A 16,523-nucleotide genomic window follows, 5' to 3' on the forward strand; every position below is an offset into this window, starting at 1 on the left:
TTCTGGGACACCAGCTGGGTGTCCCACAATTCAACTCAATTCTGACACTATCTACCCAGAGATAGCATCAGACTCTACAAGTGAAGGGTTCAGTTGCCACTCCAGACGCCAGTCCCAAATCCAGATTGTCACTGGTGCTTCTCACAACCTGGCTGAAAATCAGAGGTTCCCTTGACCCCTTCCTTGGGTTCGATAAATTTGCTAGAGTAGCTCACAGAACTCAGGAAGCTCATTTACTCAACTAGATTACTAGTTTATTACAAAGGATAGTAAAGAATGCAAATTCCACAAGCAGATGAAGAGATACCTAGGGCCAGGTCCCAAATAAAGGCTCTTTTGTCCTTGTGGCGTTTGGGGTCTGGCATGGTGGCACCTGGAAGTGTTCCGCTTTGCCAGCCCCCAAACTCCTTTCTTACGGGGGCTTTATTATGTAGGCATCGTTGATCAAATCATTGCCCACTGGCGACTGATTCAACCTTTGCTCCCTTTCCCCTCCCCAGAAATGAGGGGGTGGGACTGAGAGTTCCAATCAGCACCACCACCACGCCCCCCCCCCCCCCCGCCCATGTGCAGGGGCTTTACAAAAGTCACCTCATTCTCTGAAGTAATTTCAGGGACTGAGGACAAGAGATCAAATATTATAATAAAAGATCCTCCCATTATTCTTAACTGCTCAAGAAATCCTAAGTGTTTTGGCAGCTCTGAGCCAAGAACCCTGTACCAAGAGCAAATACATGTTTCTTATGACAGCCATCATTTCTCTATGTTACGTGGGGTGATTTTTGGGGGGTTGGGGTGATATTTTTGCTAGATGATTCTGTGGTCCAGTAAGTTTGAGATTCAGTAGGTCAGCTCCTTCTCTTAGGAAAGGCTCTGAGAAGTTCTGCAGTAAATAAGTGTGTTTTGTTTTGTTGAGAACCACATTATTCAAGCAACATGAATATTTTCCCTTTGGAAAATCCCTTAATGTACTGCGGACCTCAGATTCCTGGGAACATACTCTGGGAAACCCTGGGTTAGCCCAACACAGGGCCCTTGTAGAATAGCTGTCTCCAGCCTCCCAATCTAAGGTCAAGGCACCAGTCACGTCATTGGAGATTTGATTAGAGAAAGCATTTTGGCTTCATTAAAGTTCATTAAATGAGCCATCCAGTGTAATTTAGCTGAATAAAAATGGCTCAAATGGCTTTAACCCCCACCCCCTTTTACAGCCGTTTAATTGAGGGAAAAGCAAATATATCAATGATGTAGAAGGATATTTCTTGGTCTTCAAGAGGAAGGTTGGGCAGCAGCCCCAGCTTTCTTGTCACAGACACTGGATTTTAAGAGGTTGGCTCTTAGAGCCTCTTGGGTGGCCAGCAGCAGGCCTTGGGGATGGGATTGCGTGTTGCTTCCTTCTTCCCTGCCTGTTCAGCCCAGGGAGTTTGGTGGCCGTCACCGTAACAGCTCCTCATGGCAGGCTGCAGTCACCTCTGGTGTGGGGTCAACTGTACACACAGTCTCAAGGTCAAGTCAATGACGCATACATGCTCTGGCTCTTGGAGGAGTTTGCAGTAGACTGTCAGCTGCCTCCTTCTCCGTGGCTGGTTGGCTTCTTTCCAGCAAACTCTCTGTGGGGTTGGTGCTGCATCAGGGGGTTCTCCTTTCTTGACCTTTCCTCCAGGTTCTTCAGCAATGTCAAAAGAATCCTGGCAAGGGAGGGGGTTGGCTCTGTCCAAGAAGACCCATGGAGATATTTCCTTTATGGGGAAAGGGAAGGAGGACAGACAGATCATCAAGGGGGCACTGGCTCTTACAGAAGGAACAATCGCATTTTTCTTCTTTTTTTTTCTCAAAATATGTATTTATTTTGAGAGAGAGCGGGAACGCACACACAAGTGGGGGAGGGGCAGAGAGGGAGAGCGAGAGAATCCTAAGCTGGCTCTAGGCTCAGTGAGGAATCCCAAGTGGAACTGGAACTCATAACTGTGAGATCATGACCTGAGCTAAAATCAAGAGTCAGATGCTTAATCGACTGGGCCACCCAGGTGCCCCAAGAATCCCCCCTTTCAAAATGCTGCCTTCTTGGATGAAGGAAATAAGACTTAGATGATGATGGATGCAGCCAGTGAGCCTCAGCTCCTGGGAGCCTACAAGATGAGGAGGGGCTTGACCTTGGCCGTGTTCTGGTTAGCTGTGCTTGGAGCCCCTAGGGTGTTCAGAATCATGCCTTTTGCAAGTGGCTGAACGAATCCTCTAGGAAAAGTCAAGGGACTGTGGCGTTCATCACTCCCGGTTCTCAGTATTCTTTTTTTTTCTTCCCTTGCTCCAAAGGGTTTATTGAGACGAGTTTCACATCCAAGTCCAGCGCAGAGGAGATGGGACTTATAAACAGGAATCTGGAAGGCGGTACAAGGGCTCGGGGTGGAACCCGGAAAAGAACACAAAATTAAAATAGAGGAAGAGAGTGGAGGGCCGGGAGAGGAGACACAGACTATGGCCCAGTGATAACAACATGGGGGTGGGTGGGGCCCCGTTAAAATCCCATCCATGTATACAGATATACAGGGAGCTGTGGGGGACCTGAGGAACCCTCCTCCACCCTCCATGCCCCATCTTCTCCATGGGCCACCCAATGGATGCGGTTGAAGGTAAGGGTGGGCACCTCCCCCCAGGGCATCAGCTGCTCCCCATGCACTTACTGGCCCTGGAGGCACCGGGTAGTGTCTGGAAAGCTGCGTTGAGAGATGGAGAGGGGTGGCTGGTGCATCAAGCTTGCTTCCGGGGTGGGCCAGGCTGGGCCCTCCCCCTGAGCACAGCCCGGGGTGCAGCGGGCTCCGGGCTTCCTGTGGGACCCGGAGCAGGGGCGGCTGGGGCTTCTCCCAGCACGACTCCCAGGCAGGTCTGAGAAGATGGAGAAAGGGCCCAGGGCTTCAGAGAGAGAACCTGGCACCTTCTGGTGTCTTGGAAAAGCCGATCCCCCAGGACACCCAGCCCTAGTTGTGATGCATCCAAGAAGGCAGCTCAGATACCAGGACTACTGCGTGTCAGGGAGCAGAGAACAAACTCCCTGAGGCCATCTGGGAGGGTGATTCCTGACGGAGGCGACTCCTCAGTCTGGATGCTTGGGGAAAGGCAGGTTGAGGGGGCGCGGCCTCTTGGAGGCAGGGCGTTAGCACCATCAGTCTCTGAGTTGGTTGACAGGAAGAGCCCGGGTCTCTGAGCCTCCAGCCTGAGGCTGGAAGTCACCTCAATCCCACCTGACCAGGCCAGCTCCCCAGTTGGTGTGGCGGCCAGGGAGGGGCCAGGTGGGTGTCCTAGGAAGCTCAACTTTCTCTTTTCACGCTCTTTTGCAGAAAAACACCTGCGTGTGCCCAGGGGGATCTACCTAGTGGACAGATGCCAGGTTAGATCTTAGCAGCTGGAACCTGATTGGGAGGTGGGTTCCTGGAGCACCTGGGCATAGAGCAAGGTAGTGATGGAAAGTCATGGCTTGGAGCCTTTCAGGGGTCACAGTAGAGCAGCCAGCTTGGCTGTCAGGGCCAGGGGGTAAATGAGGCACTAAGGACAACAAGTATATAGTTTGTTTGAACTGCTCTAATAGGTCTGGGTGGCTGAGACAACAGAAAGGTATCTCCCACAGTTCTGGAGGCTGGAGGTCCCAGGTCAAGGCGTTGGCAAGGTTGGCTTCTTCTGAAGCCTCTCTCCTTGCCTTGTAGATGGATGTCCTCTCCCCGTGTCTTCACACGGTCCCATTCTGTACATGCCTGTGTCCTAATCTCTTCTTATAAACACACCAGCCCTATTGGATTAGGGTTCATCTCAGTGACCTCACTTAACCTTAATTACCTCTTTGAAGGCTCTGTGTCCAAGTACAGTCACTTTTAGAGGTACTGAGGGTTATGATGTCAACATATGAATTTTTTTAAAAAAAATTTAATGTTTATTTTTGAGAGAGACAGAGCACGAATGGGGGAGGGGCAGAGAGTGAGGGAGACAGAATCCGAAGCAGGCTCCAGGCTCTGAGCTGTCAGCACAGAGCCCGATGCAGGACTCGAACTCACAAACTGAGAGATCATGACCTGAGCTGAAGTCAGATGCTTAATCGACTGAGCTACCCAGGTGCCCCAACATACAATTTTTTTTTTACGTTTTATTTATTTTTGAGAGAGAGAGAGAGGACACGAGTGGGGGAGGGGCAGAGAGATTGGGGGACAGAGGATCTGAAGCGGGCTCTGCGCTGACAGCAGCGAGCCCAATGTGGGGCTTGAATCCACGAACCTTGAGATCATGATGTGAGCCAAAGTTGGTTGCTCAACCGACTGAACCACCCGGGCACCCCTCAGTGTATGAATTTTGAGGGGACGCAATTGAGCCCGTGACCAAGAAGACAAAACCACAGTGAGCGGGATCGAGGAGGTGAAGGGGTGGAGTGAGTGTGCAGTAACCGAAGTGGGGGCTGGTCAGACCCGACAAAGGGTCCACGGTGTGGACGTGAACAGGTGTTGTGGGGTGCCCGGCCGACCTAGGTGGCGGGTGGGACGGTCTGGCACAATAGCACGGGAATAGCGGGGCACCTGCCACCAGCGGTCCCTTACACAGTTGAGTCCTGAGACATAACCTGCCCCGTGGGCCTGCCTCTGCCAGTAGAGGAGGGGGCACTTCCAGATGTCTGCCGTGCCGTGAATCCAGGAAATCTATGAAGTTCCTCATCTCCTGGGTCTCTTGTGGATGGAGTTTAGTGTCACCTTCTCAAGTCTCAGCCCCCAAGGATATGTTTCTTTGGGGCAACGGAAGAATCCATCTGGTTGGCTTTTCTTGGCAACAGGTCCCTCTTGAGTGATCCTCTCCTTGGACAGTAGGGTTCCGAGGGTAGAGGGTGACATCCTCTGCATTCACGGGTTCCGTGCTGCTGCAGTTGGGCGCCCCCTTTAGGAAGGTCATGGGACTGCTAGCCACACTGAAGTTCACTGGAGATCACCAAGGGGTTAATGCAGGAAGGGCCATCTCAGCCCTGTCTTTCCTCAGGGTCAGATTTTGGCCATCTGTGTGTCTGGCTCCCTGTCCCCAGAGCACCCAGTAACTGCCTCATCATTGTTCATGACTCTGGGCCCCAGAGTCTGGGCTGTGAGAGAGCCAGGAGCGCAGGACAGAATTAATGGCTTTGTTTGGTAGTCTCGGATGAGGGATATGGGGGCAATGTCACAGAGCTTGATTTTGGGAAAGTGTTTGATACATCATCTCGTAAGATTGTGCTCACCGAATTAATTCCAGTGGTCAGGTGGCTTGGAAACTGGCCGCTGACCCAAGCAAAAGTCAGAGACAGGTGATAATGGATCTTTTAGGGAGGAGGATCCAGGAAGAGGCTGCTGTGGGGCCCAGAGGCAGGATGGTTCTTAAGTAAACCCTTGTCTGATGAGCAAGATAACCAGCCCATCAATAACTGGCGACAGGTGAGTGCAGGTGAGGCGCTAGTTGGAAGGAAAATCAGGGGCAGTGAATTCTGAGTGGGTGGTAAGTCTGTTAAAGCCCTCTCAGCTTCCCCGTGTGCCCTGTGCCACGAGCATTTATAAATGCCCGTGTGGCCAGAGGCGTGCCCTGCTTGTCTCGTGGTGGCTGTATGTTTGCCTTACTTGTCTTTTGTGGATACATTTGTCTCTGGGGCTGGATGCTTCTCTCTGGCGAGGTGCTGTGTGCAGTCGCACAGGCTGCTCACACTGCACTTCTCCAGGGACTTGTGCAGCACAGTGTGGCTGTCTCTGGCGACACCTGAGGGGTGTGTGTGTGTGTGTGTGTCTACTTGGGAATTTAGATGTCTGTGAGTTGCTTGCAAATGTCCCGGGGTGTGTCACGTGTTGCTCGTTGCTGGAGCCTTTGCATTAAGGCCACTCAGACCTCCTCAGCTTCGGACAGCAACCTCTGAGCCCCAGTTTCCTCATCTCTGATGTGGAGATAATGGTGATACCTGCTTTGTATGGTTGCTGTAAATATTAAATACGGTCACGAGTGTAAAAGTGCTTAACACAGTACCTGGTGCTTAGTTAGCCCTTGGTGAAAGGTGGGTGTTGATCGTGGTGGCAGTGCAGGGAGGCGGGAAGGAGTGAGGACGGGAGAGGGGAGAGGAGCTGGTCTGTAGAGGGAGTAAGGGCAGGCTTTCCTTCCCACAAGAGAGGATGGTCTGTGTACCAGCGAGGCAGTGGGGGAGGAGGGGACTTTGTCCTCCTGGACAGAGCCTGTGACCACTGCAGTGGCCGCTCCATCTGGCCAAGGAACTGGAGGAATCTTGCTGGGTGTGGCAGGGGCAGGAGGAAGATGAAGCCAGGACGCCCCTCGGAGGAAGAGGAGCCCACCTCCCCCTTACGGAGTGTCCCGCCCCCTGCCCCCCAGTCCCATCCATCTTGTAGTAAGGAGATAATACTGATTCTTATTCGTGATTTGCCCAGAATTCCTGGTATTTTCTATCTTTCAGAATCCAATTTTCTCATGACATTTCTGCCTGATGTAGCATAACATGACCTTTGTGAAGGGACATTGCTGGCAGCCTGCCCCCTGCCTCCGGCTCCCCATGAACCCCTCGCACTCTCCGTGGCTGGACCCCCTCGGGGATGGGCAGGGTCCCCACTTCATCCAGATTACTCCTGTCTCTTGCTTCTTGCTGGGGGTGGAGTGGCGATGGTGGGGGAGGGACAGACGGGGCGTACTTCTGAGGGCTCTGTGACTCTGGGGTTCCTGGCTGCTGACTCTTACGGGGTGCTGCTCCGTTTTAGAACTGGGGTTCTGTTCAAGGCTGTGCTGCAGGGAGGCCGAGACCTCATGGCAGGCGGGCCTTGCCTTTACTTTTGCTGCCGCTGTGTAGACAGTGAGCTGGGAGAACCACAAAACAAAACAGAAGACTCTGCCTGGACGCGTCACTCACATTTGCTGAAACATCGTAGAGGCTAATGGTAACAGGGACTCAGAGTGGCATCGACACCCGGTGTCCTTGACCCTGAGGTCTGAGCTCCAGGCGCGAAACCTACTGTAAAGTCAGCCTCTAGCCCACACAGCTTGGCGTGTGCATCTGATCCACGCTCCAGCCTCCTGAGCGGTGGGTCCCAGGGCGCTTTGCCCCAGTGTGTCCTCAAGTGGTCATTGTGCAGGTCCTCCTTTATCACCCGTTTCCTTCTGGTCAGCACGGGTGCAGGAAGTCTGTAGGCACAAGCAGACTGCTGGTAGGGGTTTTGTGAAGGGGAGCATGTGGACAGGTCACGGTTGATGAGCTTTCGGTGAGTCACGCACATTAGAGCTCTACACCCCACGGGCAGGAGGCGAGCTGCGGGGCACCTACCCTAGACAGCGCCCTGCGGGCAGGAGGGCCCTGAAAGGACAGTGCTGGCTGCAGGGGGAGCACAACAGGAAGCTTAGGGCCCCCTCCCTGACTATGGCCCCCCTTTTTTGTCTACCAGTCTCCTGCACTTGCAGAAACGGGGTTGCCTTTCTTAACATAGTCACAGGCTGTCACCAAGGGTAGGGCGGCCTCAGATGCAAAGGAGAAGCCGTGTCCCTCGGGTCCTTGTGTCTGTCATCTGTCCCTGTGAAAGGTGTGCATACTCTCTGTGATTTCACCAGCCTGGACTTCCCCCGTGACCTCTAGCCCCTGGCCAACAGGCTAGTTGATTTCTCTCCCTGGATGTCTTAACAGGCATCTCCAACTAAGTGTTTGCAAGGGGAAGCTCTTGATCTGAACCCCACCCCCAGATATGACCCTTGCACAGCCTTCCTGGTCTTAGCAAATAAGGCTGCTCGCCTTGTTGCTGGCGTCTTCCTGCCTCCTCTCCCAGACCCAATCCAATAGGAGGTCCTGGCGGCCCCCTCCCCCTCCCTTCCCCTCCTCCCAGTCCACCTGCTTCATTATCTCTAATCCCCTTCCTCAATACAGAGACCTCCTAAGTGGTCTGCCACCTTCCAGCAGTCTTGTCTTTTACTTAAAAAAAAAAAAAAAAGGTAATTAGATTATGTCACTTCCCGACTTAAAGCCATCCACTGCCTTCTCGTTGGTTTTTAAAATAAAATCCAAGGTCTTCACTGTGGCCAGCAAAGGTGGGTGTGGCTCTTTCCTCTTCTCCCTTACCCCCAACCACTCTCCCCTGCGTTCTTCCTCACTGGCCTCCTCCCTGCCTTTGCTCTTCTTGGCGTCCACTGCCCGGAACAGCCCAAGCCTGGCACTGGTTCCTTCTTACTCTGGGCTCAGCTCGCTCTTACCCTCTTAGAGAGCACCTCTCTAAGCTCCTGCGTAAAGGAGCCATCTCCCTCTTCCACGTCGGTAATGCCATCACCTTGTCCCCTTCCTTCTTTTCATGGCAAACAGCAGCTCTCTTGCTTACTCCCTTATAACTTGAATAAAAATGTCAGGGGTTCCTTCTGTCTCGTCCACCCCTCATTCCTCACTGTAGCCTGTATTTGGTTCTCCCCAAGTATCTGTTATAGAAATCACCTAAATAGGGGTGTGCGTGTGTAAGCATATGTGTGCATCTGCTTATGTGAATAAACGAGAGTGTGCGTTTGCATTTGCTACCTGTGTGTTTAATGGATGCCAGTACACACATGCTTGTGTGCGTGCGGGTCGGTATTTACCTACGTGGCATCCTTACAGCCATCCGTGCTCATCAGTACGTGAGTACGTTGTTCCTGGGGTCTACTTCAGTTCTAGCAGTGTTTGCTGCCTTTAAGGGCTGCTACCACATCAGAAGCTGTTTGTCAAGCCTGGCAAAGTGATAACCGTGGGCGTGTTTCTTCTATTATTTGGAACACTAATGGCTGCTCCTTTCCCCTGTACATCCTAATGAGAACAATTAAATAGCCATTAGGAGGAGAACAGAAGTGTGAACAAAAGGCTGATGTCTTGATCATTGATGGACCTCTTTGCTGGGGAGAGACTGGGTAGAAGAAATTGTAGGTGACCTGCAGAGGTTTTTTCCACTATCGTGAATGTTAAGAATGCTTGTTGGTAAAAGGGTATATAGTTTCACTGATGCGAGATGAGTAAGTCAGTCCTAGATACGCTATGGTACAGCATAGTCCATTAATGATACCATATTGTATACCTAAAAAACTTGTTAAGAGGATGTATCTTATATTAATACTTATTGCAAAAAAAAAATAAATGAGAGAGAGAGAAGGATACTTTTAGAGTTGCTGGTTAAGTTTATGGCATCGTTTATGGTCACAGTTTCACGGGTATATACTTATCTTGAAGTATACAATGTATACATTAAATATGCACAGTTGTTTTTATATCCGTGACACTTCAGGAACAGAAATGAAAAAGAATGCTAGTTGGCTTGTGTACCCTGAGAGGTCTCTGTCCTCCTGGAGGAGGGTGGCTTCCAGAAGGCTCCTTCCCTGAACCCTTATTATAGTGTGAGGATGTGGGGAAATGACCACGATTTTTTTTTTTTTTTTTTTACATTTGTAAAATCTCTCCCTTTCTTCGAAATCTTCTGCAAACCTAATCTGTGGCCTTGACTACTGGCAGGCATATATTGTTAGCAGAATGGAGCCAAGGAGAACAACAACACAGCCAGGCTCCCGTGAAATAACCAAGCTTACTACCATGGGCATTACTTACGCAGGTCTGTCCCTTAATTTCCCCTTTATTTGTCATTCTTGCAGAAACCTGTCGAGTAACCGGCTTACCACACTCTCATGGCAGCTCTTCCAGACGCTGAGTCTTCGGGAATTGTAAGTTTGGTCTTGAAGACCATGCACGTAGTAGGCTGGGTGGGGAGACGTGTTGGGCAGTGGAGCCACCTGAGGTTGGGTGTGCGCTCGAAGGGGCTTCTCGGCTTGGGTGACACGGAGTATACCATGTTCAGTGAGAGTGAGCCACCCTGTCGTTTGATTTCTGAGGCTCTTTTTGGCACAGTACATTTCAGAAGAAGACAGGAATCTTACCTCTGAGCAGGGCACAGTTTTGTTATCTGTAGGTAACTGGTAATAACAGCGTTGACATTTATAATACTAAAGTGTATTGATGAATTTATAATAAATCACATTGATAATACACGGTTTTGTAGATTATTAGGTGTGCTTTCATTTATGTGACTTTAGATTTATCATCATGAACATCATGGGATATCTCCAATAAAAAATGTATTTTTTCATTTTAAGGTGAGGGTTCTGAGCCCCCAAAAGGCATGTGAGACACAGCCAAGATTGCATTATTAGGGATTGGCCAACCCAGGACTTGAACCCAGGCCTCTGACTTCAGACCACACATCCTGTCCATCACTCATAATCTTTTGTCAGCCTGTTTGTCTTGAGTATGGGCATCTTGATGGTGGGGATGGTGGGAGGCAAGTCCATGTATTTATTTAATCTGCCTGTGGACTTCTTGGCCTTGGTGCCTTCCAAGGCTCATGGATTCAGCCCTATCCCCTCCAGCCATTTTGTACAAACCCATGTTGGATGGATGAGTGAAAATTCCTGACCACTGCTGGAAAAAATAACTCCTGTGGATGTGTGAGTCATCAGGGCCACCTCTGTGGATGAAGGACAGCATATTATGTCGGGGGAACAAATCAAGGAATAAATTGGAAAGGAATTAAGGCATGGATGAAATTAGGGAGTCAGGGTTCCAGAGACACTGCTCACGTGTTCCCTTTTACTTAGTGACTCAAATCCAAATCACTGAATAGAGATTGCTTAGTATCTTTACCAAGAGGCAGTGGCCTTGGGTCTCTGCCCATGATGTTGGCCTTCCAACCTGTCCTCCCCCCACCTGGGAACACCTGAGTTCATGGTTGAGTCATAATCTTAGCTTTTCCAACCAAGTTGGTCAGGAGGGGAATATTTATATCCAGTGACCCAGTAAGCCCATTACCCCAGGAGGGCCTTGTATATCCTACTTATCCTTATGGACCTGAGTGCCTGTGCTTCTTCAAAGGCCATTTCGGGTCAGGGAATACAGAGGTGATCTCTTCGACAGTATTGTAGACTTTAGAGAATACTGCTAGGTTAGTACTGCCTTTCTTAGGATTTTGCCCCTTCCTCTGGGCTACTCGTCTGGCCTGGGCATAGTAGACATAGCAAGCAATCAACAATTCTCGGGTCACGTAGGGCTGAGATCTTGATGTACACCAATTAAAAACTACCTGAGCTTGGAAAAAGGTAAATATATATTTATTTGTTTATATAACACTGAAAAATTAGACGATGTCACAGACAGCTAAATGCCAGACCATTAGACTTGATGCATTGTATTTATTTCCATCTTTGTAGGTGGAAAAAACCTTAGTGGTAAATGAACATGACTGCTAAGGTCACTGCCAACAGCGATTTCTGAGATCTAACTCTGTGCCAGGCACTGGGCCAAGCAATCTCTCAAATTATGTACGTTGTTTAATTCTTGTAATAATTTATCAGGTAGGAATTAGTACTGTCACTTCACATTTGGGGACACTGAGGTACTCAGCAAGGTTAAGTATCATGTTTTGGGTTACCCATTAACCAAGTGGTAGTGTATGGACTCAAGGTCTTGACCACTATGCTTAGCTGTCTCCCAGGCTCTTAAAATCTCTTTCTAATTCAAGGATGGGTTCTGTGATAATTTTCAAAAAGTGCGTGATTGCAGTTCTTTCTGACGTTGCCCTAGTACTGATCAGGGACTCTGTCATAAGGAGCTAATTGGGGGCTCTCTTTCTTGGGAGTCTCCTGTCTGGTTCTCCTGGAATGTCTGCGCCTTCCTCTGTAGGAGGCGAGGGACAGTATCTCTCTGGGGGACATCTGGGGTCTGCAGTTGGCTGAATTATTGAGAAAACGTTCAGTGCTCCTTCTGAAAAATCATTGGATGTGAAATCAATGGTGACCTGTTTCGTGGAGTTTTAGAAACAGTTGTTCCGTGGATATATATTTAAAGAAAATGTCAGATTTATCCCAGAGGATCATGGGATTCTGCATTCATCTTTGCCCGGGATCAATACACCGGTGAGCTAGATGTGACTTATGGAGGAATGAAGACGTTCCCTCCAGTGTGAGTCAGTGTGTGAGAGCCACCATATCCAAGAGTATTTTATTTCTGTCATATTGTTAAATAAGAAAAAAATTACATTGGAAAATAAAGAAGCCCCCCTCCAAGGAACAAACACCCTGGTAGGGGTCTATTTTTGAGGAAGAATTGAATGTTGAGAGTGGAAAATTTATCTTTTGGATGGAGGGGCCTCATGTTGGCTCTTAGCTGTGGCTATGATTAAAATCCAAACAATCTCAGTTCCTGGCAAATGGAAGAGGGGGTAATATTTTCTTGTCCGACTTCCTGATTAGTCCACATGGCGCCATCTGCCACGAGCCTTCTAGACTGCCAGGGTCTGCCCAGTGGAGCCTGTGGACTGGGGTGTGGGGATGGGTTGGGTATTTCCAGGAAGAAAGAATCTTGGCCCTGGAGGAGAGAGGCCGAGGGGAGACGGCTCTCCGTGCCGTGGCAGCCGGAAGATTACAAAGCCAGAAGTGTGCGGCTTTGAGCCACCTTCTGCGGGAAGAGAAAGGGTAAACTAGGGCGTGCAGTGATTTCTCAGCACATTTCATTCTGCCATTGAGCATGTCTGCCTACCCCAACCAGACCCTCTCCCACTAGAAGATCCTTGATAGGAGAAAGCATGCTGTTGGGATTCTTCATTGGAAAGACTGAGTGTCTTTGACCTTTCCAGTAGTAGAGGAGGAGACGAAAATGCTATATATTGAGCACCTGTTATGAACAAAGTCCTGTCTCATCCTTGGAGCAACCCCGCATGGGAGGTATCATTATAACCAGTTTTGCAAATGAGGGGTTGAGGCTTGGCCAAGTTAAACAACTGGTCCAAGATCACAGAGCTCAAGAGTGGTCATGGGAATTGGAATTATGGGAATTAGCATTACCACCATCCAGGTCTGCTGTTTTCAAAGACCAGTGCTCTTTCCTTAAACAACTCAGCAACGCCACCTCCCCCCACCCCTTCCTACCCCCATACTTACCTGTCTCCTTCTGGAAATCACTCTCAAGATGGTGGCTTCCCTAGTGATACCACCAGGGGAAAAAAACCCAGACAAGTTAGCATCTCAGAGCCCTTGTCATGTGCTGGAGGCTTCCTTTACTCATTTCTCACTTACTCTTGTCAGATGAAGACCATACCCATGAAGGGTATGGTCTTGGCCTGGCCCATTGCCCCTGACAAGTCCAGACTGTGTTTATCTTATTGGGAGAACTGGAAACATCTCTCAGGACTCCCTTTGGAGTCCTCAGCCCTGTTTCAATGGCACGAGTTTGCAGAAATTTGAGTTGATGGTGCACAGTTGCTCTGAGAAGTTTCTTTCTATATCAAGATGGTGTTTTTTTTCCTTACAGAGAAGACTGGAACTGTCTGTCCAGAAATCAGAGCAAGAATCAAAAGAGATTGTCTTAGAGATAAAGAATGAACTAGAAAGAAAAGAAGCTTGGATTCTGAATCCCATGACACAATTTAGGCAAAGGCAAGAGGCACCAGAGGATATAAACCCACAGCACGGAAACCTTCCAGAAATACCCTAAGGACCATTAGTGTATCTTGAACAGGCTTCTCTTAATACCCTGCATGCACAGAGCAGTCATGATTAAAACAGATTGGAGTATTTCATTTTCTTAAAGCAAAATGATATTACCTCGGGTATAATTTGCAGATTTAATTGACTTGGTAAAATATTAACTCAGTGTGGGGGTGGGTTTGGGCTGATCCTGGCACTTTCTTTCTCCCAGACTTGGGCATGATCACTTTCCATAACTCTCAGAGCAGTTCCTGAGTGATCATGTGAATAGTAGAGTTACTGTAATAATAATTTCTGGCCTCTTTCTAGCCTCTTTTGGTTCACAAAGCACATTAACGTGTGTTATCACGAATCCTCATCACTTTGTGAAGAAGCAGGGTCGAGCGCAATTATCCCCGTTTTACAGACGTTGAAGCAGAGTCTTGGAAAAGCAAGTTACTTGCCATATTCATTTCCTAGGGTTGCCTTAAACCACCACAAATTTGGAGGCTTAAAACAATAGAAAGTGACTCTTTACTCCTCTGGGGGTCAGAAGGCCAAAGCTAAGGCTTCACAGGCCCCCTCTCCCTTCAGGGGCTCTCCGGAGAAATCTTTGCTCATCTTTTCTGTCTTCTCGTGGCTCTGTGGCTCCTGGTGTTCCGTGGTTTGTGTCAGTGTCACTCTAGTCTGTGACTCCCATCTTCATGTGGCTGCGCTCCCTGTCTCTCTGTCTGTGGTCTCTCCTCTTCTAAGGACACCCAAGTCGTTGGATATAGGGGCCCACCCTAAATCCAGAATGATCCTGTCTCATGACCATGCCATGATCCTTAACTTGATCATATCCTGAAAGACTCCATTTCCAAATAAGGTCACATTCGTGGGTCTTGGGGGTTAGGACTTGAACAGATCTTTGCGGGGGGGGGGGGGGGGTGGGCAGGGGTTGGGAGAGACACAGTTCAGTGCACTGTCTTTGCCCAAGGTGACAGCCGGCTCAACCCAGATCTTTTGTGTACTTCTGCCATTGTGTTACCTCTAGGAGGCCAGCGATGATCACTTGGCCCTCTGGACGTGCTTCCCTCAATGACAGCAGGTCTGTGTCCCTTCTACATTTTCTCCTGCTGGCCCCAGATTGCCACTGGCAGCACTGTGGCGGGGAGAAGAAAGCCAGAGTGATGACTGGAGGGAGGGGAATCAGTGTTTTCTAAACACCCTGTCGTGGCCTTAGTCCTGCAGTGGGGTGTCTGTGTGTGCGTGCTTGGATGGATGGGGCTGAGTTAATCGCTGGGAATCCCCTAGGGCCCTGCAATTAGGCCCCAGGCCATCTTGGGGCCAGGGCTGGGTGTTGGTAAGCTTTGCCCTGGAGCAGCTGTTGCTGTATTATTCATGGGGTCATCTGCATTGTTGATGGGGCAGGGAAAGCCTTACTTCAGGATCCTTGAGACAGCCCTTGAAGCCGGGGCTGAGGGCCCCTCATTGAGAGACCTGACCGCTGGGACAACTGACAGCATCATGTAGATTGAGGGCTGCCTTTCTTTGCTTGTGGCCCATCTCCCCAAGTCAGGGTGCGAAGACCATGGTCCGTTCGCTCCGAGGATGCCCAGGGCACCCCTGTTTTGAGAGACTCGGCGTGCTTTCTGTTGTGTGTGTGTGCGTCTTGCCCTCTAGGAGGAAAGTCCTGAGGGATAGGGGAAAACTTGAGGTTTATTTGGCAGTTTCCAGGAGACTGTGGAATGGAGGGTGGGCCAGGTCTCATGGCACATCCTTTCTATTGGACCACGTTCTAGAGGAAAGGGATGGAAGGAAACAAAAAGCCAGTGTGCTTATCCGTGGCAATGTCAGCCCACTTAATTCTCCCACCAGCCTCAGGACACTTTGGTGCTGTCGGCCCTTTGGCGGGGGGAGGGGGGGTCACTGAGAAGTCGGGGTACTCAGCAGAGCAGGGCTGGGGTGAGGCAGGACTGAATGAAGCATGGGGGCTCGAAGCAACCCAGCCCAGCCCCTTGCTTGCTAATCTTTTCCACCCAGGTGGATAATTTGTATTTTTACAACTACTTCATAATGAATGACCACATCTTGTCAAGTGAGCATCTGGGAAAAACCAGGCTGACCTGGTTCAGTTTGCATATATGCAAGCGTCTGGACCCTGGCTACCATTCCAGGCCCGTCCACACCTCCCCTGCGACACGAATACAAACGCTGCTCCGCATCCTTAGGCCTTCTTGCCCTCCACGTGCTGGGCAGCCATTCTGACCTTCTGCTTTTCCCAAGGAAGCCACCACACACCTGTTGCCCCTGCTTGCTCCTTGCCGTGAGGGTTAAACGGGGGTGATGCACGTGGAGTGTTGAGCGTGGTGGCGGGTACGTGCTAAGTGTGACGCAAATGTTTCTCCATTTTTATTTCTCAGCGCTCGTTTTCTCTTGCCCACTTGTCTTCTTTCCTCTCAATCCGTTGTCTCGGCCACGGTGGCCTCTAGCCTTAATGCCAAGGCAGACAACCTCCAAGGTCTGGACCTCACCCTTCACTTTGCTCCTCTAGGACCTCATCCCGATTCCTAGTACATTGAACCTCTTTCTTTCCACTGGTTCCTTCTCTTCTGTTTTCAACTAAAGACCTTCTCTTTGATTTCCTGTCTCCTGGAGCTTCAGACCTTGGTGTCAACCTCCACTCATTCCCTGTGCCTCCAGCAAAGCCTCAAATACCACCTTGTCTTCCTTTAAGGTGCCTGTTTAATCCCCTCCGCCCCTCCCCCACTCTTACCAGTCTACTCTGGGCCCTTATTAACCAGGCAGCAGCTCTCAAATGGGGGTCCGGGGTTCCCGCAGGGGTCCCTAAGACCCTCTCAGGGGGACCACGAGGTGGAATCTGACATGTCCTTTGCCTTCTTCACTTCCATTCTCCTGTGGGGGTGCCGTGGACTTTTCCAGAGGTCACGTGCCATGTGATAACATCATTGCCCTGATGACCAAGGGAGTTTGTGCTAATGGCAGTGTCTTGTTTTAAAATTTTCTGTTTGCATTCCAAAATGGGAAAT

At 49.9% G+C, this 16,523-nt stretch overlaps 1 protein-coding gene across 7 annotated transcripts in view; it reads left to right on the forward strand.

Moving 5' to 3' along the window:
• NTRK3 (neurotrophic receptor tyrosine kinase 3) overlaps positions 1-16,523 on the forward strand; it is a 464,920-nt gene that overhangs the window by 186,473 nt on the left and 261,924 nt on the right. For all 7 annotated transcript variants that reach the window (XM_053223581.1, XM_053223582.1, XM_027068007.2 and 4 more), the window contains one exon: positions 9,631-9,699. In XM_053223581.1, the coding sequence (XP_053079556.1) occupies positions 9,631-9,699 (69 nt within the window). The remainder of the gene's footprint in view (positions 1-9,630; positions 9,700-16,523) is intronic.

The sequence above is a fragment of the Acinonyx jubatus genome, chromosome B3 (assembly GCF_027475565.1).
Source record: "Acinonyx jubatus isolate Ajub_Pintada_27869175 chromosome B3, VMU_Ajub_asm_v1.0, whole genome shotgun sequence".
In the NCBI taxonomy this organism is placed as follows: Eukaryota; Metazoa; Chordata; class Mammalia; order Carnivora; family Felidae; genus Acinonyx; species Acinonyx jubatus.